Source organism: Pseudorca crassidens, chromosome 3 (genome assembly GCF_039906515.1).
Source record: "Pseudorca crassidens isolate mPseCra1 chromosome 3, mPseCra1.hap1, whole genome shotgun sequence".
NCBI classification, from domain to species: Eukaryota; Metazoa; Chordata; class Mammalia; order Artiodactyla; family Delphinidae; genus Pseudorca; species Pseudorca crassidens.
This window is the reverse complement of record NC_090298.1, coordinates 126,878,134-126,903,643: the sequence shown is the minus strand read 5'-3', so window position 1 is coordinate 126,903,643 and position 25,510 is coordinate 126,878,134. Positions and strand designations below refer to the sequence as shown.

At 41.0% G+C, this 25,510-nt stretch overlaps 2 protein-coding genes and 1 long non-coding RNA gene across 4 annotated transcripts in view; 2 read left to right on the top strand and 1 right to left on the bottom strand.

Moving 5' to 3' along the window:
- Window positions 1–9,824, top strand: part of ZNF300 (zinc finger protein 300) — a 174,608-nt gene extending 164,784 nt beyond the window's left edge. Inside the window, exons 21-22 of the mRNA XM_067730235.1 lie at window positions 5,981–6,099; window positions 8,874–9,824. The gene's annotated coding sequence lies outside the window, so the exon portion shown is untranslated. The remainder of the gene's footprint in view (window positions 1–5,980; window positions 6,100–8,873) is intronic.
- Window positions 9,825–15,961: 6,137 nt separating this feature from the next.
- On the top strand, window positions 15,962–23,532 carry LOC137221900 (uncharacterized). 2 transcript variants are annotated; one of them, XR_010942199.1, is made up of 3 exons: window positions 15,962–16,906; window positions 21,465–21,653; window positions 22,088–23,532. It is a non-coding gene; the product is annotated as an uncharacterized lncRNA (long non-coding RNA). The 2 variants fall into 2 exon arrangements; XR_010942198.1 differs by lacking the exon at window positions 15,962–16,906 and adding an exon at window positions 16,913–20,637.
- SMIM3 (small integral membrane protein 3) overlaps window positions 23,295–25,510 on the bottom strand; it is a 21,657-nt gene continuing 19,441 nt past the window's right edge. Inside the window, exon 2 of the mRNA XM_067732321.1 lies at window positions 23,295–24,594. Within this exon, the coding sequence (XP_067588422.1) occupies window positions 24,401–24,583 (183 nt within the window). The 5' untranslated portion in view covers window positions 24,584–24,594 and the 3' untranslated portion in view covers window positions 23,295–24,400. The remainder of the gene's footprint in view (window positions 24,595–25,510) is intronic.

Sequence of the window (25,510 nt, the reverse complement as noted above, 5' to 3'; positions counted from 1 at the left end):
TGAGTGTGAAGACTTGGTGGATGCCATGTCCATAGCACCTGCTGTGGCTCCTATTGTTAGTGCTGCCTCCCTGGCCCCTGCTGCTGCCCCTTAGTCAGGCAGCATAGGTTTCATGATTGCAAAAGAGTGTGTGCTTCCATAAACACAGTATGTCTGGGAGGACTACTGGATTCCTCCTTGCTCCCACCTAAGCATAACAAGAAGAGATGACCTTAAATATCTCAGGGATCATGTGAAGTCACCTGATTCTGACCTGACCTTGATGCCCTTCTGCATAGATACTCATGACCTGTGCCAAGGGGGAAAAAACCAATAGAGAAAATGAGTGAGACCAGAAAGGCCTGCTCCCTCTCTTACCGTAGATGAATAAGTCAAGAGTTTGACTGAAGTCAAGTCCAATCTCCTGTTTAATCCCCTCTCTAGTATCCATATGATGGTGATTCAAGTTTTACTTGAATAGTTCCAGTGTTAGAAAGAGAACTGCCACAATAGACCTTTATTTTATATACCTTTGTTCATATATCTTCAGAATATATTCCTAGAAGTGAGACTGCTGGCCATTTTGATAGCGACTAACAAATTGTACACACGCACACAGCTTGTACCACCTCTGACGTAGACAAAAATCGATACGTGACAGTCACAGGGAGATGGATTAGGACTCAAATAAAGGGAGGACTTTCTATTAGTTAAAAATGTCCCGCAACAGATCAGACTGCCTGTATTGGAATTGTAATTGTTCAAGAATAGATTGGATGGTCAGTATGATTTAGAAGGCATTACAACAGTGGGTATTCGAATGGAGGAGCTGGTATCTAAGAAGTCTCACTTTGGAAGCACTAGGAACCTTGTGGCAAGGCCTCTGAATGGTGGCTCATTTGGTCTCGAACCCTTCCAAATGCAATTCATTTTTCAGGTGAGCCCCAGAGCACCACCTGCTTTGCAGGAACCAAAACACCCTGGCCCCATTTTCTAGAGTATCTGCTAAGTCTTACTTCTAGACTCTTCCTGTCCTCTGCCTCAAAGGGAGCTAAATCCATTGTGTCCCAGCTGGGATGGCCTGAGCACTGCTAGAACTCTCCCCTGGTGGTCTCAGGAGGTTTTCCCAATAAACAAAAAGATCTCAGGGCAACACACCAGGAGGTAAAAAGAGCAGCTATTGGCAACCTTCAGATGGAGATGTTGTTTTTCCATGACTACAGATTGATATCTTTATTAAGTTGAAGGGCTACAGCCTACAGGGAGCCAAAGAGTGGGAGATCAGGTGGAAAAAAATTGGAAGGAAAACAAATAGGCCCAGCCACATTCCACTCCTTCTGTTAAAAGAGTTACCAAGTCCTGTACATTCTACTTCACCTCTCACATCCATCTCTTTTTCTTGAGAGGTTGAGCCCTAATTCAGATTAATAAAGTACATCACTGATCTCATCATGCCTCAGCTCAAAAACCTTTAATGGCTCCCTGCCACCTACTGAAAAAAGGTACGTGCGAATCACTCCCTCCCTCCCTCACTCTGGCATGCAAGGCCCACTGTACATCCCCAACCTCCTTGTTTGGTGTTACTTTCCACAGTCCCCCTTACACACTCAGCCAAAGGTCTCTTCCTCCATGAAGGCTTGGTGAACCTCTGGGGCTGTGTCAGATCTCTCTTTCCTTTGAATCCATGCCATATTTGGGAGTCCTCCCATGGGGAGGCCCCTAACAGCTTGGGTTCCATGTCGGAGTGTATTATTTGCAATACTGTCTTTGTTCTGCTGTATCATTCTTAAAGGGAGGGACTGAAATGCCTAGACTCACCTGGTCAGCTCTAAGGTCTTTGCAGGCTTGAGCCATTTGAACCATGTAATGCAGTAACACAGATTTATTGCTTAAGGCTATATTTTGTCAAGACAGCTGAAAAGACACATTGTCTCTTGTCCCAGTTTCCTTAACAGCCTCATAAGGGTCTGTTTCCCTAGCATCTACAAGCACAGCACCTACTAAATGCAGTTAACCCGTACATAGTGCCCTTTTAGACAAAGGGGCCCTCTGGGCAGACACAGCCCCTCAGACACACAGTTTGGCTAGTAGACAGGTGCCCTTTCCTCCAGGCTATGGCAAGCCAGCACCAGGATGACTATAGAGCTTGGTGAAAGTAATGCAGCCTGGATTGTATACTCTCACCCTCACCTCTGAACCAGGTGCCCTTGTGCAGTGAGCAACCTACACAATATTATGGGACGGTCTTACCGGCCCTAGAGTGACTCACAGGCCTCAGACTTGAATTCTGTGCCCCCCCCCGCCCCCCGCCCCGCCTTTTCCACCCCAGGCCCATTGCAGTTCACTTGTTCAACCCCCTGAGCAGCTTCGCCTTCCCTGTAGACCAGATGGGTTGTAGAGAGCTGTGTAGTTTCCATTAGTTTGTCAGCAGTATCTTTGTCAAGCTTTTTTTTTTTAAATCACATTTGGTTAACAAAACACAGTCATTGTGCCCTGTCTTCAACATTTAACATCATCCAACTCATCCATAGTTATGTCCCTCACTGTGAGGTTAAGCCATAGGGACACATTGAGTCAAGCCACAGGGACACATTCCAATCTTCCAATACTTCTCAAAGCCTGCTTTTAAAAAAAATATATATATATTTATTTATTTGGTTGCACTGGGTCTTAGTTGTGGCAGGTGGGCTCCTTAGTTGTGGCTTGCCAGCTCCTTAGTTGCGGCACACGGGCTCCTTAGTTGTGGCATGCAAACTCTTAGTTGTGGCATGCATGTGGGATCTAGTTCCCTGACTAGGGATCAAACCTAGGCCCCCTGCATTGGGAGCACAGAATCTTAACCACTGTGCCACCAGTGAAGTCCCTCAAAGCCTGTTTTAATTTCGTGTCTTAAATCAGGATAAGCCAGTGCTCTGGAGAAAACACATAGGCTGCTAAGTCCTCTTCTTTTCCCAAGTTGGTCATCCTGACACCTCGCAAGTGCATTGTCTCCAGCTGTTAGGGTGATGAATTCTCCCACACTGGGACCCATGAGTCCATTCCCGCTACAGGAATTTCCAGACAGGACAGGGAGAATGAATTAGCTGCCTCAACAACTGACTTGGTGAAGATTACAATCAGAGACTCAAACACCATGGGAACTCAGAATCACAGAGCCACCGAACTTAAACTGCAGAACAGAGTTCACCTGATAGAATGCATTGCCTTTACTTCAAGACATAAAGACATCTTTTCCTGATCGGGGGTATATTTTATCTCATTTACAATTTTGATTTAGTGAAATTGAGTATATTGTCACTCAACAGAGAAACATGCCATTATTCAATGACTGCTGATATTTAGGCTGAAATAATTTTTATATGTTCCTAGTGAATTGAACTTTTTACAATTGTAAAGTGTCTCTTCATAAGTCTAGTTATACTTAATGCTATAAAGTCTACTTTGACTAATTTTAGCAAGCCACCCAAGCTCTCCTTTTGTTAGACCTTATATGGGGCTTTTCCCCCCAAACCTTTTAACCTAAATTTTTAGTTTGCTTTATATTTAAGTTATGTATGTCTCACATAAGGAACATGTAGTTCAGTATCTTATTGTCTAACAATCTTTACATCTACTTGGTGTAGTCTGTTTACACTCAATAGAATCAATGTTTATTTTGGTTTAGCTCCATCATCTCACTATTTGTTTCCTATTTCACTTATCTATTGTTTAGTTATGCTTAACTTTTTAACATCAAACCGTAATACAGCACTGTAGGTAAAAACATTGGCTCTGGAGTCAGACAGCTTGGGAACATTTCCTAGTTCCACTACTTGCTAGGTGTGACCCTAACCATGTTTCTGAACCTCTCTAAGCTTCATTTTCTTAACAGGAAAATGGGATGATAATAGCAATTATCATAACTATCTGACAGGACAGAGTTAGTTTTTAAAAATCTCAGGTAAAAAACATTTGATATGTTTTGTCGTAATGTTTATATAATATACTTTCTATTAATCTTACCTATTATTTTATTAAACAGTAAACATAATTTCTAAAGCTAATACATTTCCATAGCTCCCCTGACATAGAAAGTAGGAGCTGCATCTGCCACCCTCTGTCACCTTCCATATCAGTGTTTTCTGATCATTTAGATTGACATTTGTATTTCTTTTCCACAAAGAAAAATTAGCTCTTAAAATTTTTATCAGATTTTTGTGCATGACTTCTTGTCTCTTACATTATCCTCTTGGATTCTGTAGCATATGCTGTCGGTGCCCTGTCCCATATTCCCTTGGCCCACGTGGGTTCAGCAGTAACCACAAGAGATATTTGCCCTGGCAGCTTTCCACATCAGGAGCCTTGATCTCTCTTCTCTGCCTGAGAGCTTTCTCAAGCACCAGGGGAGCTTTCTCAGCTGCTAGAAGGAGCAGCCAGAAGTGCAGGGAATGGCAATCAGTGGATAAATGTCGCAGCATCCCTGTCCTCTGTTAGTGTGATTCTGAGCCATTTTTCTCACACGTGTTCAGAGAGTTCCAATTTTCCACAATATTAACCTGCTCATTAATGTATTTTCCTTAGCTTTTTTCCCACCCTTGTCTCACTTTCCCAGTTTCCTCATTTGTGTTTCCTAGGATCATCTTCCAAATAAATACTTACATCCAAGTCCTTCTCAAATTGAGATTGTCATGTTTTTTCTCCTTTGTCTCTAACATTGTGGTGGTTTTCAACAATTTATTTTCAAATATTAATAAACATGGCATTCCGAAAATAAACTTAATATGGTTGTAACACAGAGAGATCAGTAGATAAGTTGATTTATTTTGTTAACGTAGTACCCTATAATTTTCATTTCTTGTAATGTCTTACCAAGTTTGGGCATCAAAGTTACATTGCCCTTACAAAATGTGGTGAAGAGTATCCATATTTTTCTATTCTCTAGAAGAGTTTGTGGGAGATTTTTGTTTCTTCCATGTTAAATGCTTAGAAGAATTCCTCATGAAAGTCATCTGGACCTGTAGCTTTCTTTATGGGATGATTTTTATTTTTATTTATTTATTTATTTATTTGTTTGTTTGTTTGTTTATTTATTGTTTTTGCGGTACACGGGCCTCTCACTGTTGTGACCTCTCCCGTTGCGGAGCACAGGCTCCAGACGCACAGGCTCAGCGGCCATGGCTCACGGGCCTAGCCGCTCCGCGGCATGTGGCATCTTCCCGGACCGGGGCACAAACCCGTGTCCCCTGCATCGGCAGGCGGACTCTCAACCACTGCGCACCAGGGAAGCCCTATTTTAATTTTTTTTCAATGAGAAATTGATTGATTGATTGATTGATTGATTGATTGATGGTCATGCTCCCACAGCTTGCAGAACCTTAGTTTCTCAACCAGGGATGAAAAACCCATTCTCTGCAGTGAGAGCACAGAGTCCTAACCACTGGGCCGCCAGGGAATTCCCTGGGATGATTTTTAATGTTTCAGTTAGTTGCTTTAATGGATAGACTTGTTCAGATTTTCATTTTTTCATGAATTGGTTTTAGCAAGTCACGTTTTCTAAGAATTAATACATTTCATCTAAGGTGTCAAATTTATTGTCAAACTAGTTCACAGTATCTTCATATGAATTTTGTAATCCCTGTGGCATATTTTCTCTCTAAGGATTTATTAATTTAAAAAATTTTTTGTCATAACAGTGGTGTTTTGAACATGAGAGGAGGCAAACTTAGCTAACTGTTCCCTATTTAACCATAATTCCAATTATTTTTAATGACTCATTTACTCAAGTCAGGGCAGAAAAAAATGGAAAATTTTCTCAAAGAGAAAGGATGTAAATCACAAAGGATGTAAAGCAACTTTAATGGCTTCTGAAGTGAAAATTTCTGAAGCTCCCATTCTGTGCTTTCCCCCACTTCCCCCCAGCATTTTGCCCTAGAGAGATAGTCACACTCAGGCTCTTTATTGGAGCCAGAATTTAAATCATAGCTTAAATATCTTTCTGTTTTCCTCATTAAACCTCCTCCAGGTTGAACTCCCTACTTCCAGGAAAAACCACCCTATTTCACCTGAACTGTCCAACTTGACCAATCTTACTCCAGCCTTTTATTATTTAAATGCGGACAAAAATCACATCTCAGAATTGTGGTAAGGATTAGAGATAATGCATCAAAAGTAACAAGCATAGTACTTGATTCGTAGTTGTACCATAAGTAGTAGTTATTATTATTGCTTTCTGTGCTTGATTCCCCCCCTTCAACACACTAGACTGTAAGCCCATAATGAGATGGGCAGTGTTTTATTTACCTATGTAAATCTCTTCTTTGTGGTCAGTAACTGGCACAAAATAGACATATATTTTTTGTTTGAGAGTCTGAATTGAAGTCCTGATATTCCAATAAAAATTTTGTCCCTTAGACTCCTGGAACCACTACAAAGTTTCACAATTTAGTAAAGGTACTACGAATATTTCCTGTATTATATAAGAGGGCATGGTTGAGTGATAAGACATGGACATATCACCAGCACTGTGATATGCCTAGTGCATATTAGACAGTTAATTTTTTTTAATTGATTGCATGGTCATGGGGTAGAGAAGAAAACAAAACTCCCCTAGAGAATTTGAGCTATTTTCAAATATGTGCTTTAGCAGCAGTATGCCTGGCCTGTAAGGATATTCAATGTTTTAAAATACAGTATTACTCTTTTATTTTATAAAGAGCTCTTTCAAATCAGTAAGTAAAGAAGAACAGGTGAAAAGACCAGCAGAAAAGAAAACCAAGAAAATTTACAAAATGTGTATCTGAATATTAAACATAAGTAGTATTCAGAAACTACAGACTTACAGTAGAGGAAATTCTATCTATATATAATTAAATAAACTCAAATAGGCAAAGAAACAGCTTGAAGATCTTATGTAGAACTGGTGAGGGTGCAGGGAAGAACGTTCCCTTATAAAATGATGGCATGTTGGCACAATATTTCTGAGAAGAACAATTGGAAAATGCATGTCAAAAGTTTAAAAATTAAACAATACTCTTTGACACAGCATCTCCTTTCTTAGGAAATTATTGCAAAGAAATGATCAGACAAGTGTATAGGGATATAGATGCAAAATTTTATTACTTATGGAAATAAAAAGTAAAAACAAAATAGACCTTTTTAGCAGGGAATGTTACAGAGACAATGCACTGAAGGAAAAATGTCAACAATTAAGGAAACTTTTATATCTTAATTACTGATGGGTATTAATGGATTTTCTTCCAAACGCTCAAAAACAAAAGAATAAAAATAACAATTATTATGATCACCAGATGGCAGCGTGGCTCTTTTTTCAAATGGAGCACTTTGCCATTGGTTCCAGGTTGTCACTCCAGAAGTTCAAAGGTTTTTGTTTGTTTGTTTGTTTGTTTTTTTGCGGTAAGCGGGCCTCTGCTGTGGGCTCTCCCGTTGCGGAGCACAGGCTCCGGACGCGCAGGCTCAGCGGCCATGGCTCACGGGCCCAGCCGCTCCGCGGCATGTGGGATCCTCCCAGACCGGGCACGAACCCGTGTCCCCTGCATCGGCAGGCGGACTCTCAACCACTGCGCCACCATGGAAGCCCGAAGTTCACAACTTTTTTAGCCAACCAAGGTTTGTAGTGTTAGTATTGAAATCAAAACTGAGAGTTATAAGGGAACAAGAACTTACCTAGTTCTGACTCCTCATATCCTTTCCATGCCTGACTTGCAGGAATCCCCTTTACTGTATCACTCACTATGGTTAACTCCAGCACATTAGAACACCTCCTACTGAAGCTGCCCACTGAGATGTTAGGGACCTTTGTACTTTAAAGTTCTTCTTTAAATGAAACTATACCCCCAGTGAGCCAAGTCAGCTCTGGTTCCTGGCACCACAGAGAACTCTCCCCTTCAGAATTTGGAAATATTTGAAGATAGCTAGCACTGTTTTCCCACATTTAATCTTACTATTTTTTCCAGGTGGAAAAGTTCCCAGTTTTCTGCTTTTCTCCTGTTTCTGTGTTGCTTTAGTTTCTCTTTGTATTCTACTGTCATTCCCACATTTTCCAGGCAACCATGTAGCTAGCGCTTAGAGCATGGGTCTTTGGAATCCTGACACCAGTGCTTCCTACTTGTATGTGCTTGGGCACGTTACTTAAACACTCTGTCTTTAAGATTTTTCAACTGTGAATTAGGAAAATAATAGAACCTGTGACCTCATAGGTTGGTGGTGAGGATAAACAGGACAATTTGTGAAAAGTAGACAGCACGATACCTGGCACACAAGAAGTGCTCAACTTGTGTTAGCTAGAACTAAACTTCCGTTTTCTGTAAAATAATACTCAGCTCATAAGTTATCATAGGAATCTAATGAGAATGTCAGTAAACTGCCTAACACAGCACCTGGTGCTCAGTAAGCGTGACACAGGAGAGCCGGTGTACAGGGGTGTCTAAGGCCTCCCTGACTCAAGACTAATGAAAACATAAATGATGGCAAGAGTGGTGGTTTGGTTTTCTGTTTCTTTGTTTTGTGAGACTTTACTTTTTTAAGGTAGTTTCATATATGAAGCAGAATGAAAAGGAAGGCAGAGAAATTTCTCATAGACTCCCCTGTCCGCACACATGCACAGCCTCCCCCATTATCAACATTTCCCATCAGAGGGGTACACTTGTTGCAACTGATGAACGGACATTGAACATCATAATCACTCCAAATCCATAGTTTACATTACAGTTCACTCTTGGTGTTGCAGTTTCTGTCTACTATAATATTCCTCCTCCCTAAACAATGTCCTTAACATTTTTGTAGCACATTCTACTGGTAGTGAATTCTCTCAACTTTTATTTGTGTCATGGAGTCTTTGTTTTACCTTTCAAGTAGTCCTGTTTCTGACTAAAAACCTATGTGTGATTTTTTTTCAGATCTGGCCATAGGCAATTACAAAGTCTTTCTGGACCTGAAACATAGACTGCCAGATATTTCTCCAGCAAAGATGGGTGTATTCAGGATCAGCAGAGAATTGCAATTTGGGATCTGCAACCATGGCAAGCCACATGCAAGTCCCCACACAGCAAAAGAAGAAAAGGGGAAAAGGAAGTTGGGAGGGCTGCAGTTAACAAAGAGTCAGTGGTTTTCTTTGGCTGAGTCCTTGCCAGGAAAGGAGAGGAGACTTCTTCCTCTTGGGCTCTGCAATGGCGCTGGGTGTGAGAGCTCCCCTTTCTGGTCTCCCAACTCTATTTAATGGAGGTTTCTGTTTATTAATTTTTTATAGCTTTATCTGGCTGCCCTCCCCACACCAGACTTGGAGCACAGCCTGTGCATTGCAGTCTCTGAAAGGAATTGCAGTCAGTGACGCAGGCCCACCCCACCCCCACCCTCGTCCCCACCCCCCCACCCCCACCCTCGTCCCCACCCCCCACCCCCACCCTCGTCCCCACCCCCACCTCCCCCATCCCCTGTCCACCTATGCTCTTATGTATATCTGCATTCCTACTTCAAGTGCCTCTGGAGGCCTCTTCACTGGGGCTCTTGGCAGAAGCCTTTGTCAGACACTTCTGCCGAAACCCCTTTGTTGGGAAGAGGGAAGGGAATCTTGAAGCCTTGTTCTCCGCACTGACTCAGCACTCAGTACTTTTCCAAGTCTAGCCTACTCTCCCTGCCCCTGGCTTCCAGGTCCATGAAATTGCGGGAGCTTTCTGATCAGGGCTCCCTCAGCAGTGACACAAGGCCCACATCTGTGCTAATCCACTTAACCCTTAACTGAGGCACCATTCCTTGAGGGAAAATGGAATGGGGGAGTCAGTGCTTTCTCCTGTTTAGCCTCTTGCTTGTACTGTGACAGTAAGTGATTAAAAACTTGTCTGTTATTTTCATTTTGCCTTGTTGTCTAAATTGGCTACTCCAACACCTGGCAGCTCAGCTGTCTCTAGCTCAGCTGTGCTCCTGACACCTTGACTTTGAAAATATTTTTATCGTGACTAGAATTCTGGGCTGACAGTTTTGAGATTCAGAACTTTAAAGATGTCATACCATTGTCTTCCAGTTATGACATATACTTCTTATCTTTATTCCTCTGATTTAATGTCTGTATTTTCTCGATGTCTCAAGATTTTCTCTTTATCATTGATTGTCAGCAGTTCAAAAATGACGAGTTTAGATTTGTGGGTGGAGTTGTTTATTTGGTTGGTTATTTGAGGTTTTTGTTGTCTATATTGCTCATTATTTATTCTACCTGAGGTTTTCCAGACATGGACCTTTGGCTTGATATTTTTCATTGTTTTTGGAAAATTCTTAGTCAAATATTACTTCTACCTTGTTCTCTACTTTCTTCTGCCTGTAGGACTCCAGTTGCATTTATGTTTGTCTGTCTGTCAAAATGAAAAATCATCTAATGACTGCTTTATTTATTGTGCCAATAATTTGTTTTAATTCTTATATATACACTCATGGGTAAAAAGACACTCTAGTGTGCCTTTCTTATCCTGTCTTCATCTGGTTTTGTTATCAAGTTAAACTAGCTTCACAGAATAAATTAAGATGTAGTTCCCTCCTTTTTCATATTCAGAGATTTTGTAAAGGATTGGAATTAACTCTTTTTGAAATTGTTGGAGAATTGCCTGTATGGCTGCTGTGCTTGTGCTTCCTATAAGAGAAGATAATAACTATTTTTGCAGTTTCATTTATTGTTATAGGACTATTTAGTTTTTTATTCTTGATATATTTTAGTAAGTTATATTTTATCGGGAACAGTCATTTCATCTAAGCTGTTGAATTATCAATATAAATTATTTGATGGTACTCTCTTACTATATTTTAATCTATACTGGATTGGTTGTTATATATTTTTTTTCAATTTTATTTATTTATTTATTTATGGCTCTGTTGGGTCTTTGTTTCTGTGCGAGGGCTTTCTCTAGTTGCAGCAAGCGGGGGCCACTCTTCATTGCAGTCATCGCGGTGCGCGGGCCTCTCACTATCGCAGCCTCTCTTGTTGTGGAGCACAGGCTCGAGACGCGCAGGCTCAGTAATTGTGGCTCACGGGCCTAGTTGCTCTGCGGCATGTGGGATCTTCCCAGACCAGGGCTCCAACCCGTGTCCCCTGCATTGGCAGGCAGATTCTCAACCACTGCGCCACCAGGGAAGCCCTGGTAGTTATGTATATTTAAAATTCTCTTTTGCCTTTCTTGATTCTCTCCATTTTACCATTGTTTTCTAAATCAATCATTTTTATTAGTTTACTTTGTTTTCTTAATCTACTCTTAGTGCCTTCCACTGCTTTATCGGGAATAATTTTGTTGTATGTTTCTTACCTTCTTTTTTTTGTTTTTAATTAATTAATTTTTTAAACATCTTTATTGGGGTATAATTGCTTTACAGTGGTGTGTTAGTTTCTGCTTTATAACAAAGTGAATCAGTTATACATATACATATGTTCCCATATCTCTTCCCTCTTGCGTCTCCCTCCCCCCCACCCTCCCTATCCCACCCCTCCAGGCGGTCACAAAGCACCAAGCTGATCTCCCTGCTTCCCACTAGCTATCTACCTTACGTTTGGTACTGTATATATGTCCATGACTCTCTCTCGCTTTGTCACAGCTCACCCTTCCCCCTCCCCATATCCTCAAGTCAGTTCTCTCGTAGGTCTGTGTCTTTATTCCTGTCTTACCGCTAGGTTCTTCATGACATTTTTTTTTCTTAAATTCCATATATATGTGTTAGCATACGGTATTTGTCTTTCTCTTTCTGACTTACTTCACTCTGTATGACAGACTCTAGGTCTATCCACCTCATTACAAATAGCTCAATTTCGTTTCTTTTTATGGCTGAGTAATATTCCATTGTATATATGTGCCACATCTTCTTTATCCATTCATCCGATGATGGGCACTTAGGTTGTTTCCATCTCCAGGCTATTGTAAATAGAGCTGCAATGAACATTTTGGTACATGACTCTTTTGAATTATAGTTTTCTCAGGGTATATGCCCAGTAGTGGGACTGCTGGGTCATATGGTAGTTCTATTTGTAGTTTTTTAAGGAACCTCTATACTGTTCTCCATAGTGGCTGTACCAATTCACATTCCCACCAGCAGTGCAAGAGTGTTCCCTTTTCTCCACACCCTCTCCAGCATTTATTGTTTCTAGATTTTTTGATGATGGCCATTCTGACTGGTGTGAGATGATATCTCATGGTAGTTTTGATTTGCATTTCTCTAATGATTAATGATGTTGAGCATTCTTTCATGTGTTTGTTGGCAGTCTGTATATCTTCTTTGGAGAAATGTCTATTTAGGTCTTCGGACCATTTTTGGATTGGGTTGTTTGTTTTTTTGTTATTGAGCTGCATGAGCTGCTTGTAAATTTTGGAAATTAATCCTTTGTCAGTTGCTTCATTTGCAACTATTTTCTCCCATTCTGAGGGCTGTCTTTTGGTCTTGTTTATGGTTTCCTTTGCTGTGCAAAAGCTTTGAAGTTTCATTAGGTCCCATTTGTTTATTTTTGTTTTTATTTCCATTTCTCTAGGAGGTGGGTCAAAAAGGATCTTGCTGTGATTTATGTCATAGAGTGTTCTGCCTATGTTTTCCTCTAAGAGTTTGATAGTTTCTGGCCTTACATTTAGGTCTTTAATCCATTTTGAGCTTATTTTTGTGTATGGTGTTAGGGAGTGATCTAATCTCATGCTTTTACATGTAGCTGTCCAGTTTTCCCAGCACCACTTATTGAAGAGGCTGTCCTTTCTCCACTGTACATTCCTCCCTCCTTTACCAAAGATAAGGTGACCATACGTGTGTGGGTTTATCTCTGGGCTTTCTATCCTGTTCCATTGATCTATCTTTCTGTTTTTGTGCCAGTACCATACTGTCTTGATTACTGTATGTTTGTAGTACAGTCTAAAGTCAGGGAGCCTGAATCCTCCAGCTCCATTTTTCTTTCTCAAGATTGCTTTGGCTATTTGGGGTCTTTTGTGTTTCCATACAAATTGTGAAATTTTTTGTTGTAGTTCTGTGAAAAATACCAGTGGTAGTTTGATAGGGATTGCATTGAATCTGTAGATTGCTTTGGGTAGTAGAGTCATTTTCACAATCTTGATTCTTCCAATCCAAGAACATGGTATATCTCTCCATCTGTTTGTATCATCTTTAATTTCTTTCATCAGTGTCTTATAATTTTCTGCATACAGGTCTTTTGTCTCCTTAGTTAGGTTTATACCTAGATATTTTATTCTTTTTGTTGCAATGGTAAATGGAAGTGTTTCCTTAATTTCTCTTTCAGATTTTTCATCATTAATGTATAGGAATGCAAGAGATTTCTGTGCATTAATTTTGTATCCTGCTACTTTACCATATTCATTGATTAGCTCTAGTAGTTTTCTGGTAGCATCTTTAGGATTCTCTATGTATAGTATCATGTCATCTGCAAACAGTGACAGCTTTACTTCTTCTTTTCCAATTTGGATTCCTTTTATTTCTTTTTCTTCTCTGATTGCTGTGGCTAAAACTTCCAAAACTATGTTGAATAATAGTGGTGAGAGTGGACAATCTTGTCTTGTTCCTGATCTTAGAGGAAATGCTTTCAGTTTTTCACCATTGAGAACGATGTTGGCTGTGGGTTTGTCATATGTCGTCTTTATTAGGTTGAGGTAAGTTCCCTCTATGTCTACTTTCTGGATTTTTATCATAAATTGGTGTTGAATTTTATCAAAAGCTTTTTCTGCATCTATTGAGATGATCATATGGTTTTTATTCTTCAGTTTGTTAATATTGTTTATCACATTGATTGACTTGTGTATAATGAAGAATCCTTGCTTTCCTGGGATAAACCCCACTTGATCATAGTGTATGATCCCTTTAATGTGTTGTCAGATTCTGTTTGCTAGTGTTTCATTGAGGATTTTTGCATCTATGTTTATCAGTGATATTGGCCTGTAGTTTTCCTTCTTTGTGACATCATTGTCTGGTTTTGGTATCAAGGTGATGGTGGCCTTGTAGAATGAGTTAGGGAGTATTCCTCCCTCTGCTATATTTTGAAAGAGTTTGAGAAGGATAGGTGTTAGCTCTTCTCTAAATGTTTGATAGAATTTGCCTGTGAAACCATATGGTCCTGGGCTTTTGTTTGTTGGAAGATTTTAAATCACAGTTTCAATTTTGGTGCTTGTGATTGGTCTGTTTATATTTTCTATTTCTTCCTGGTTCAGTCTCAGAAGGTTGTGCTTTTTTAAGAATTTGTCCATTTCTTTCAGGTTGTCCATTTTATTGGCATAGAGTTGCTTGTAGTAATCTCTCATGATCCTTTGTATCTCTGCAGTGTCAGTTGTTACTTCTCCTTTTTCATTTCTAATTCTGTTGATTTGAGTCTTCTCCCTTTTTTTCTTGATGAGTCTATCTAATGGTTTATCAATTTGTTTATCTTCTCAGAGAACCAGCTTTTAGTTTTATTGATCTTTGCTTTTGTTTCCTTCATTTCTTTTTCATTTATTTCTGATCTGATCTTTATGATTTCTTTCCTTCTGCTAACTTGGGGTTTTTTTTGTTCTTCTTTCTCTAATTGCTTTAGGTGTAAGGTTAGGTTGTTTATTTGAGATGTTTCTTGTTTCTTGAGGTAGGATTGTATTGCTATAAACTTCTCTCTTAGAACTGCTTTTGCTGCATCCCATAGGTTTTGGGTCACTGTGTTTTCATTGTCATTTGTTTCTAGGTATTTTTTGATTTCCTCTTTGATTTCTTCAGTGATCTCTTGGTTATTTAGTAATGTATTGTTTAGCCCCCATATGTTTTTATTTTTTACAGATTTTTTCCTGTAATTGATATCTAGTCTCATAACGTTGTGGTTGGAAAAGACACTTGATAAAATTTCAGTTTTCTTAAATTAACCAAGGCTTGATTTGTGACCCAAGATATGATCTATCCTGTAGAATGTTCCATGAGCACTTGAGAAGAAAGTGTATTCTGTTGTTTTTGGATAGAATGTCCTATAAATATCAATTAAGTCCAACTTCTTTAATGTATCATTTAAAGCTCGTGTTTCCTTATTTATTTTCATTTTGGATGATCAGTCCATTGGCAAAAGTGGGGTGTTAAAGTCCCCTACTATGATTGTGTTACTGCCCATTTCCCCTTTTATGGCTATTAGCTTTTGCCTTATGTATTGAGGTGCTCCTATGTTGGATGCATAAATATTTACAATTGTTATATCTTTTTCTTGGATTGCTCCCTTGGTCATTATGTAATGTCCTTCTTTGTCTCTTCTAATAGTGTTTATTTTAAAGTCTATTTTGTCTGATATGAGAATAGCTACTCCAGCTTTCTTTTGATTTCCATTTGCATGGAATATCTTATTCCATCCTCTCACTTTCAGTCTGTATGTGTCCCTAGGTCTGAGGTGGATCTCTTGTAGAGAGCATACGTATGGACCTTGTTTTTGTATCCATTCAGCCAGTCTACGCCTTTTGGTTGCAGCATTTAATCCATTTACGTTTAAGGTAGTTATAGATATGTTTGTTCCTATTACTATTTTCTTAATTGTTTTGGGTTTGTTATTGTAGGTCTTTTCCTTCTCTTGTGTTTCCTGCCTAGAGAAGTTCCTTTAGCATTTGTTGTAAAGCTGGTATGGTGGTGCTGAATTATCTTAGCTTTTGCTTGTCTGTAAAGGTTTTCATTTCTCCATCGAATCTGAATGAGATCCTTGCTGGGTCGAGTAATCTTGGTTGTAGGTTTTTCCCTTTCATCACTTTAAATATGTCCTGCCACTCCCTTCTGGCTTGCAAAGTTTCTGCTGAAAGATCAGCTGTTAACCTTCTGGGAATTCCCTTGTATGTTATTTGTTGGTTTTCCCTTGCTGCTTTTAATATTTTTTCTTTGTATTTAATTTTTGATAGTTTGATTAATATGTGTCTTGGTGTGTTTCTCCTTGGATTTATCCTGTATGGGACTCTCTGCACTTCCTGGATATGATTGACTATTTCCTTTCCCATATTAGGGAAGTTTTCAACTATAATCTCTTCAAATATTTTCTCAGTCCTTTTCTTTTTCTCTTCTTCTTCTGGGACCCCTATGATTCGAATGTTGGTGCATTTAATGTTGTCCCAGAGGTCTCTGAGACTTTCCTCAAATCTTTTCATTCTTTTTTCTTTATTCTGCTCTGCAGTAGTTATTTCCACTATTTTATCTTCCAGGTCACTTATCCGTTCTTCTGCCTCAGTTATTCTGCTATTGATCCCTTCTAGAGAATTTTTAATTTCATTTATTGTGTTGTTTATCACTGTTTGTTTGCTCTTTAGTTCTTCTAGGTCCTTGTTAAATGTTTCTTGTATTTTCTCTATTCTATTTCCAATATTTTGGATCATCTTTACTATCATTATTCTGAATTCTTTTTCAGGTAGACTGCCTATTTTCTCTTCATTTGTCAGGTCTGGTGAGTTTTTACCTTGCTCCTTCATCTGCTGTGTGATTTTCTGTCTTCTCATTTTGCTTAACTTACTGTGTTTGGGGTCTCCTTTTTGCAGGCTGCAGGTTCGTAGTTCCTGTTGTTTTTGGTGTCTGCCCCCAGTGGCTAAGATTGGTTCAGTGGGTTGTCTAGGCTTCCTGGTGGAGGGGACTAGTGCCTGTGTTCTGGTGGATGAGGCTGGATCTTGTCTTTCTGGTGGGCAGGACCACATCCGGTGGTGTGTTTTGGGGTGTCTGTGACCTTATTATGATTTTAGGCAGCCTCTCTGCTAATGGGTGGTGTTGTGTTCCTGTCTTGCTAGTTGTTTGGCATAGGGTGTCCAGCATTGTATCTTCCTGGTCGTTGAGTGGAGCTGGGTCTTAGCATTGAGATGGAGATATCTGGGAGAGCTTTCACCATTTGATATTATGTGCAGCTGGGAGGTGTCTGGTGGACCAATATCCTGAACTCGGCTTTCCCACCTCAGGCCTGACACCAGCTGGAGCACCAATACCCTGTCAGCCACACGGCCAGGTACGTGGGGAGTTTCTTACCTTTTGGGAAGTCTGAGGTCTTCTGCCAGCGTTCAGTAGGTGTTCTGTAGGAGTTGTTCCACATGTAGATGTATTTTTGATGTATTTGTGGGGAGGAAGGTGATTGCCACGTCTTTCTCCTCTGCCATCTGAGGGTCTCCCAAAAAGCCCAATTTTAAAAAATAGGCAAAAGACTTGAACAGTTACTTCAGAAAAGAACAGTAGTTTGCTAATAAACTCCTGGAAAAGTGCTCAATATCTTCAGTCAATGGAGAAATGCAAATTAAAACCACCAATGATATATCATTTCACAGAAATGTCAAAATTAATGAGTAAAATAAAAAAGACTATACCAAATGTTGACAAGGATGTAACCCAACTGGAACACTCATGCATTGCTGGTGGGCGTATAAAATGTACAGCCCCTTTGAAGGTCTGTCCAGCAGTTCGTTATATAATTAAATTTGCATCTTACCCTATGACGAAACAATTCCATTCAGGCACTTATCCAAGAGAAATTAAAGCATGTTCACAAAAAGATTCAAAGAAGAGTGTTAGCAGCCCGGTTCATAATAGCCCCAAATGGGAACCAACCTAAATGTCCATAAACAGTAAAACGACTAAACAAATTATAGCATATTCCTACAAAAGAAGCAGCTTTTATACTTTTTAGACAAACAATAAATTTGTGAGGAATCAACAGGACAAACTTAGGCTTTGGGTGCTTAATTAGTGAAGAATCTAAACAGATTTGGGGCTTGGGTAGTGAATTAAAGAAGTAACCAGGTTTGTTTATACAGGATTCTCAGGCTGAATTCCCTATCTCTGGCGATAAGTGTGTCCTTTTACCTCCAGACGTGGGGAGGGCACCTTTCACATGGGAGATTTATTTCCTGCCTTCCGGGAGACAGGAGGGTTGACATGTCCCTATTGTGTTAGCCGCTTCTTAAATAACTGTAATTCAAAATAATGTGCCACTGTGGAATATTTGGGAGCAGCCTGCCCTGGACCCCAACAGTTTATACTTTTGCTGGAAGCCTGACAAATCTTAGCTCACATTATGATTACCACCCTTCTTTTTCTCTCTTCCCCAAACCCCTTCCTTCTCCTTCTCCTTTCCCTTTCTAGTGTGTATAATGTTATCTCTCCTTATCCAATATTGTTTACTTTTTAGAATTTTTAGTCCATTCATACAGTTGTTGAAAAACTTCGTTGTCCCACATCAGTTTACCAAGTGTATTAGTTTCCTAGGGCTGCCTTAACAAATTTCCACAAACTTAGTGGCTTAGAACAAGAGAAAATTATTTTCTCACAGTTTTGGATGCCAGAGGTCTGAAATTAAGGTGTCAGCAGGGCCACACTCCCTCCAGAGGCTCTGGGGGACAATGCATTGCTTGGCTCTTCTGTCCTTTGCTGGTTCTGAGCATTCCTTGGCTTGTGGCCACATCACTCCCGTCTCTTCCCCCATGGTCAGATTGCCTCTTCCTCTTCTCTCTGTGTGTCTCTCCTCTATGTGACTTTCATAAGGATGCTTGTCTTTGGATTTAGAACCCACTCAAATAATCCAGAGTGGTCTCTTTATCTCAAAATCCTTAACTTAATGACATCAACAAAGACCTTTTTCCCAAATGAGTTCACATTCATAGGTTCAGAAAATTAGGAAGTGGACAAAGCTTTGGGGGGTCACCGTTCAATCCATTACACCAAGAAAGAGTATTAGTCCCTTTTGAAAGTGTCAGGCTTCTTGCAACAAAATGAAAAGTTGTGGTTTATTAGCCTAACTTCCCATAAGTTCAAAATAATTTAGTACTAAGTATGGAAAAATTGAAAATAAGAGCAATCTACTGCCCTGATGTTCAGGGATTCCATAAATCATTCTTTGGCCAACTGCGGTTCGATTCCTAGAGCACAAAATATCTTCATTTTTAGTTATGCATTCTTTGTTATACATGTCCCAGATAATTGCCGTGAACAAGTGACACAGCAGCAGTCATACTGGATTTTTTCTAACAACAGCAACAACAATAACAACAAAACTTTAAGTATGTTTTCTGAGGTACAAATCTTGATTAAAAGTAATGAAGTATAAAAAACCCCAGTAGTGGAAATTCTAAAGCCACTAATAACAATTTAAAGATTCATTAATATATATTTCTTATACTGTTGTGATAAAGTGAGTTCATTTATTGGGCCACAAAATGGAGGGTGAGCCCACAGCCCAGCCTACATCACAGATCAAAACCTCAGTCGTTTACTGGAAACACCCACAAGGAACCCTGACATTCACCAATCACAACCCTCCAACTCAGCCTTAGCTAGCTTACCTTACCCTAATTTCTCCTCAGACTGTTTAGCTGTTGTGATATTGTAATTTATAAGAAATATATATACTTGGTCGTTCAGATGACCAAAATATGTTCCTCATTTTACTTGGTCTTCATCCACAGTTGTCGCTTTCAGCTCCCCAAACCTTTGGAATTTCCTTAGCAATAAGAGCAATACTCTTTTGTTATGATATTTGGTCTCGTTCTCAGTTCCTGAAAACCCTTCAGAGCATAAAGGTGAAATAAGTCTTGTTATTATTCATAACAAGCCCCTTTTCATCACTTCTGGGTTATGTTCGTGAGGTGATTTTTGGAAAGCACTTAAGAATGGGGGCTGGCTGCCAGGAATAGAGGGGTGGAACTTTCAGTCCCACCTCCTGATTTCTGGGTACGGGAGAGAGGCTAGAGGTTGTATGAATCACCTATGGTCAATGAGTTAATCAATCACGCCTATTAATGAAACCTCCATAAAAACCCAAAAGGAGGAGGTTTGGAGAGCTTCCAGGTTAGGGAACGAGAACATTTTTCATGTTCTACCTTACCCAGCCCCAAACTCCACGAGGACAGAAGCCCCTTTGTTTGGGACCTTGCCCTATATGTCTCCTCATTTGGCTGTTGATTCAAATCCTTTAATATCCATTGTAATAAATGGGTAATGTAGGGAGTAAATTTCCTGAGGTCTATGAGCCGTTCTAGCAAATTAATCAAACCCAAGGAGGAGGTCATGGAAACCCCCTGATTTATAGCCAGTGGGCCAGAAGGACAGGTAACAACCTAGGCTTGCCACTGGCATCTAAAATAGAAGGTGGTCTTATGGGACTGAGTTCTTTACCTGTAGAATCTAGTGCTCTTCCCAGGTTCCAGAATTGAGTTGAACTCTTGGACACCTACTGGTGTCTGAGCATTGCTTGTTGGTGCAGGGAACGCCCGCACCTCCACAACTCACATGCACTTTGGAACTGGGTCCAGGAGCACAGAAAAGCTGTCTCTTACCGTCTCCCACCCCACTTCCGCCCCAGCCTGCTCACCCTTTCCACTCTCCTGCTCATGCCCTGGGAATGAGTGTTCCCTGAGGTATTTGGGTGAAACCAATCTAGGGAGACCAATCCAGCAGAACTGCCCCACTTGTATCTATATTCTCTACGACAGAGCTAACAATCCTGCTTTGTTTTTAGGTAACATAAGCATTGAGTATTTACACAGGCCCGGCTCTCTGTAAATATTTTAGGTACCGAGCCTGACTTAATTCTTCCAGCGGCCCTGCAGCGATCAACAAACCTTCCCTTTAACTAATGAGGGCAGTAAGACTCCGAGACAGCTACTTTCAAGAACACACTGGCGGAGCCAGATGGGAATTCAGTCTGCTTGACTCAGAAGTTTGTGCACGTAAACAATTCACTGTATAATGGTAGCTGTCCAAATTTAAATACATAAAATAATTTTTATGATTTTCATAAAAAATCTTAGAGACCTGCTAACACAGAAACTTTTTTTCTAGCATGTAAATCTTTATGGGAATTGAAGAGCTTTCAATACACCTCAATTAAATTATTTGTGTGATTTGGACAATTTAAAAGTTGCTACTTCAACTTTTGGAATTAAGGGTTTCAAAGGCAATTTTATTCTTATCATTTCATCTCACAATACTTTTCCATTCTTTCTCTTTAGCAAGAATTATGTAGAGACCTGATTAAAGTTTTATCTTAAAGATCGTAAATGTTTTTTTGCACTCTTAAAAGTTTAGAAGGCAATTTCTGTGAAGAATTAAAACTGGAAAACTTTGTATTTTATTGTGAGTTAGTTATGAAATATTTCTGGAGAAGTACAATTTTTATATTAGTTCTAAGGACGTTTGTGAATGTAGTGCCAATTCTACAGGGTGCCAGTGGGGAAGTTTTCTGCTAAACTCACTGCTTTAGTGATTTTTAAAATCCCACCCATTAGGATCATAGGCCTTTAGTGTTTTTACATTATTGGCTACCTTATAGTTACCATTATTGAGAGACTCCTATGAGTCAGACACTGGCCAAATCCTTTACTTACATTATCTCATTTAATCCTCCCCACACTCAGAAGTAACTGTCACGACCATCAGACAGGCTCGAGAAACTGATCTATTCATATAGATCACATTGATTATTTGCTGTATTTTACCTTTTCACCTTGCATTTGTGGCCTCATTTAATACTCGTAACAATTCTGTGATGTAAGTATAATTTTACATCTGTCTTACAGGTGAGGACATTGAGGCTCAAAGAGTCTATGTTACTTGCCCACAATCATAAAGCTAGTGAATCGCGAAGCCAAGATTCTTCAGGCCCTTGCTCTTAATCTCTGGCTATACTGTCTCCCGGAAAGGGAGGGAGGGAGGATGACAGCCAATGCCTGATGCAAAGTGTGACTCTGTCACTTAGAGAAGATGAGGTAAGTCATGATAGCTATCTTCAAATTGTTCAGACATTGTCACAGGAAAAGGAAGTTGATCTCTTCAGGGTGGCCCCAAGAGGGCCGAGCTGGTGCCCCTGGGTCCCCACCTCTCTCTCACTGAAGGAAGAATTCTAACAGAACAGCTATCAAGGGGTCATTTCAGCAAGAAGAGGACTCCTTTTCCCTGGCACTTGGTTCTCCAATTTTGACCTGTTCACTGATCACCCATAGAGCTTGTTTTTACAAAGCAGACACGCAAGAACCCTCTGCCAGGGACTCTCAGTAAGTGTGAAGCAGAGCCCTGGAAGCTGCGCGTATAAGCAAATGCTCCTGGGTGAACCTGAGGCAGGTGGTCTAGGGCCACACAGGGAAATACCAAATAGGCAACAACTGGCAACCCCAGGGTTAATAAGGGGATTCCTTCATTACAGGGGAGGTTGGACTGGATGGTCCCTCTGTTACCTCCAGAGTGTCTGAAAGCAGAACTGTAAAATAAACTCTTGAGCTGCTAGGAATGTGATGGGATTGACTCTGGAAACTTCTGTGAGCTGACTGTTCCATGTGAAAGAAGAGCTGTATCACCATCTGGTGCACTGCCTGAAAGTCTTCACGTTCAGTCACCTAGAACCTTGGAAGGATTTTCTCATTGAATTCTGATACCCTCTGCCTTACAGACCAGGAATCCAACTCAGAAAGACTGGGCAGCACACACGGCCTTGGCCGCACACCCAGCAGTTCCCAGTCTACTGATTCTTATTGGATTCACATCAGCACCATGAATGCCTCACACCTGGCAGTATCTCTCCCAACCCAAATAGATTCCAAACTCAGCTTCCAATGCACGCATCCAATTAGCAAAATCTAAATCACACGTGAATCTCTGGCTAAAGTTTAGTTAGGAAAATGGGAGTTTTTCACATTCAGTATAGTTTTTCACTTTCTAGCCTCTGCCACCCAGGAAGGCATATTAGAAAACAACAACAAAAAAATTGGAATAGATGCTGAGCAAACCAATCAGAATCTTGTCACATATATCTATCCCCCTTTGACCATTTTCTCCGAAACCTTCCTCTCTTACCTCTATACTACATTCTATTCCTGGAAAGAGTTGTCTGTTCCCGCTGTCTCCAATTCCTAACCCCCCATCCTTCCTTTGCTCACAGAGTACGACTGCATCCCTCTCATAATCAGTTCACATCACATGACCTTTTCCGTCTCCTTGCTTTGTCATTCCCCCCCTCTTCCCCTTCCACTCCTCTTTAGCATTCTACCAGTTCTGCATTAGTACCTCACTCCTCCCAGTCTAATTATGCAGATAATCCCCCCAAACATAATCCCAGCTATAAAATCTTTCCCAGGTTTCCAACTGCATCCTGAAAGTACCCACCTGAATATCACAAGCACCTCAAACTCAACATGTTAAACCCGATACTCAAGTCATCTCACTTCCAAAATCTGTTCTCCCTCCTGCATTCTATGTCTGTGTAAACTGCACAACTATTCACCCACTTACTGAAGTTGATTTGATTGTCCTCTTTCTCTTTCTATTCCTACATTCAATCTGTCCCTAAGACCATAAATTCAGTGGAATCCTCTTACTGAGTTTAATAGGTGCTCTTTAAAGGAAGACTGCAGACATGCTCATTCTAGCACTTTATTGGAAATTAGGTACATCAATGAAATCAGATCAACCTAAAAGCATCATTTTCACACAATAATATCCCGATAATCTGTGCTATCTTCTTACATAATTTAACAAATCCCCAGATGCTCCTTATTTCGGTCAAAGAGCTTGAGTGGTCCAGAAATCTCTCTATACATATAAATATAAATTGTAGCGTTTAAAATAAACATCACTGTTTGAGTTAGTTCCAAAGGTGCTGGGAACATCTCGTACCTTGGAATGGTTGCAGTGCTGGTGGGAGGGGATGAAGGGAGTACACATTATGCGGTGGACCTAATTACAGCAGGGGCTGGGGCGGAGGGGCACACAGGGGACGGGGCGGGCGCTGGGTATCCTGAAAGCTGGCCAGGGAACTCAGCCACCCTGCATCTGCCAACACTGCTTGAGCGTCAAAGCTATAGGACGCTAATGCAGAATGGAGCCCATCACCCCAGCTCCCTTGGCGTTGCCAAGAAATGTCAGAGCCCTTCCAAACTGCAGATTCCGGTGTGCTGGGAAGATCCACCCATCTCCCTCCCCCTGCCATGCTCAATTCCCTCCCAAATTAGACAACTCAAGGGAGTGGCACCTCAAAGGAAAGAACGTTGAGCCACATGCTGTTGGTCCCTTGGAATGATGACAGGGTGCCTTTGCTTGCCTTCATCTTAGGGGCACTGGGGAAGACTGCTCTGCCCCAGTGTCTCCCTCACCCCTCAGCAGCAGCTAGGGTCTTTGGTTCTTCAAAGCTTCTCAGCATTCAGCAGTAACACCTGTGTATCTACTCACCAACAGCTTTAACCTCCACTAGGTCATTGGTTCTCACAACCCCATGAGGTAGGACGGGCAGGAATCATGATCCCCATTTGGAAAATAAGGAGCCTGGAACTCATAGAATTAGGTCCCTTGACCAAACTCACACCACTGGCCAGTGGCAGAATCAAAACCAGAACTCAGGTCTCCTCACATATCGAGCTCCAGTGTCCATGCTCCAAAGTCCCTCCTGCGGCTCTTCTGAGAAAGGGAAAGAAGCTGGGGGCAGGGACGCTGTCCTCATCCGTCACCTGCCCCTCTTGGGAGGTTCTCAGACGGCCCCATTGAGGACAGGATGAGTCCGCATGCGATAGATGATGACCGCAGTGGCCGGGCACAGCAACAAGGAGGTCATGATGACAATGGTGGCCAGGATGATGAGGACAATGACCCAGATGTCCAGGATGTGCTTGGGGAGCACGACTTCCATGGGGACCTGGCTGATGGCATCCATGCTGCTTCACTCTGCAACAGGCAGGAAAGAGGAATTCACCATTTTGTACCCCAGGAGTCAGAAGGTAGGTCACTTACCAGCTGCTGTGTACTCGTTAATGTTGCTTGATCAATAATAGTAACGGCCTCATTTACTGTGGGCTTCCTATGTGCCAGGCCCTATCTTAAGCACTTTACGTGTATTAACTCACTTAGTCCTCACTTCAACCACCAACCCTTTGCGGTAGGGACTATTATTGTCATGCTTTTTTATTTCTTGGCCTTTATCTTCAGTTATTTCCATTTTGGAGATGAAGACTCTAAAGCCTTAAAAGATGTAGCTGTAGTTAATTTCCCCAAGGAAGCAAAGCCAGGTGGGTGGGACTCCAGAGTCTTCATGTTTAACTATTAAACTATCATACCACCAGTCTGCTCCCTCATCTGTAAAATGGGAAATTTATTGGTTTTGGTCCCGCACCCCTTCTCCCTTTCTCCTGGTAACAGGTCCTCCTCTTTTCTGAAGAACCTACCCTTTCTGTGTGGTTTAGTTAGGGCACACACCTGAGCACAGGGAAGCACATGTGACCTAGGCTTGGCCATTACAACTCTCCATGGCCTCAATTCAGGAATAGGCAAGTGATCCAGGCTAGGTCAACCAAAGTCCTCCCAGGGATTTTATTCACAAAGTATTGGGAAAGATGATTCTTTCTGCTGGGATTGCTAAACTGAAAGGATATGAGTCTGGAAAGGATGGGCGTGGGGCTGTCTTGCCCACATGTGACAGCATGTCCTAGAGATGGAAAGAGAAGTGGAGTCCTGACAACCTCATTTGAGTACCTGAACCCAGCCAGTCTGACATCATCTGCAACCTCGGACGGCCCAGATATATAAGCGAATAATCCTCTAGTTTTGCTAAAGCCAGTGTCAGTTTGGTTTCTCTCACTTGCAG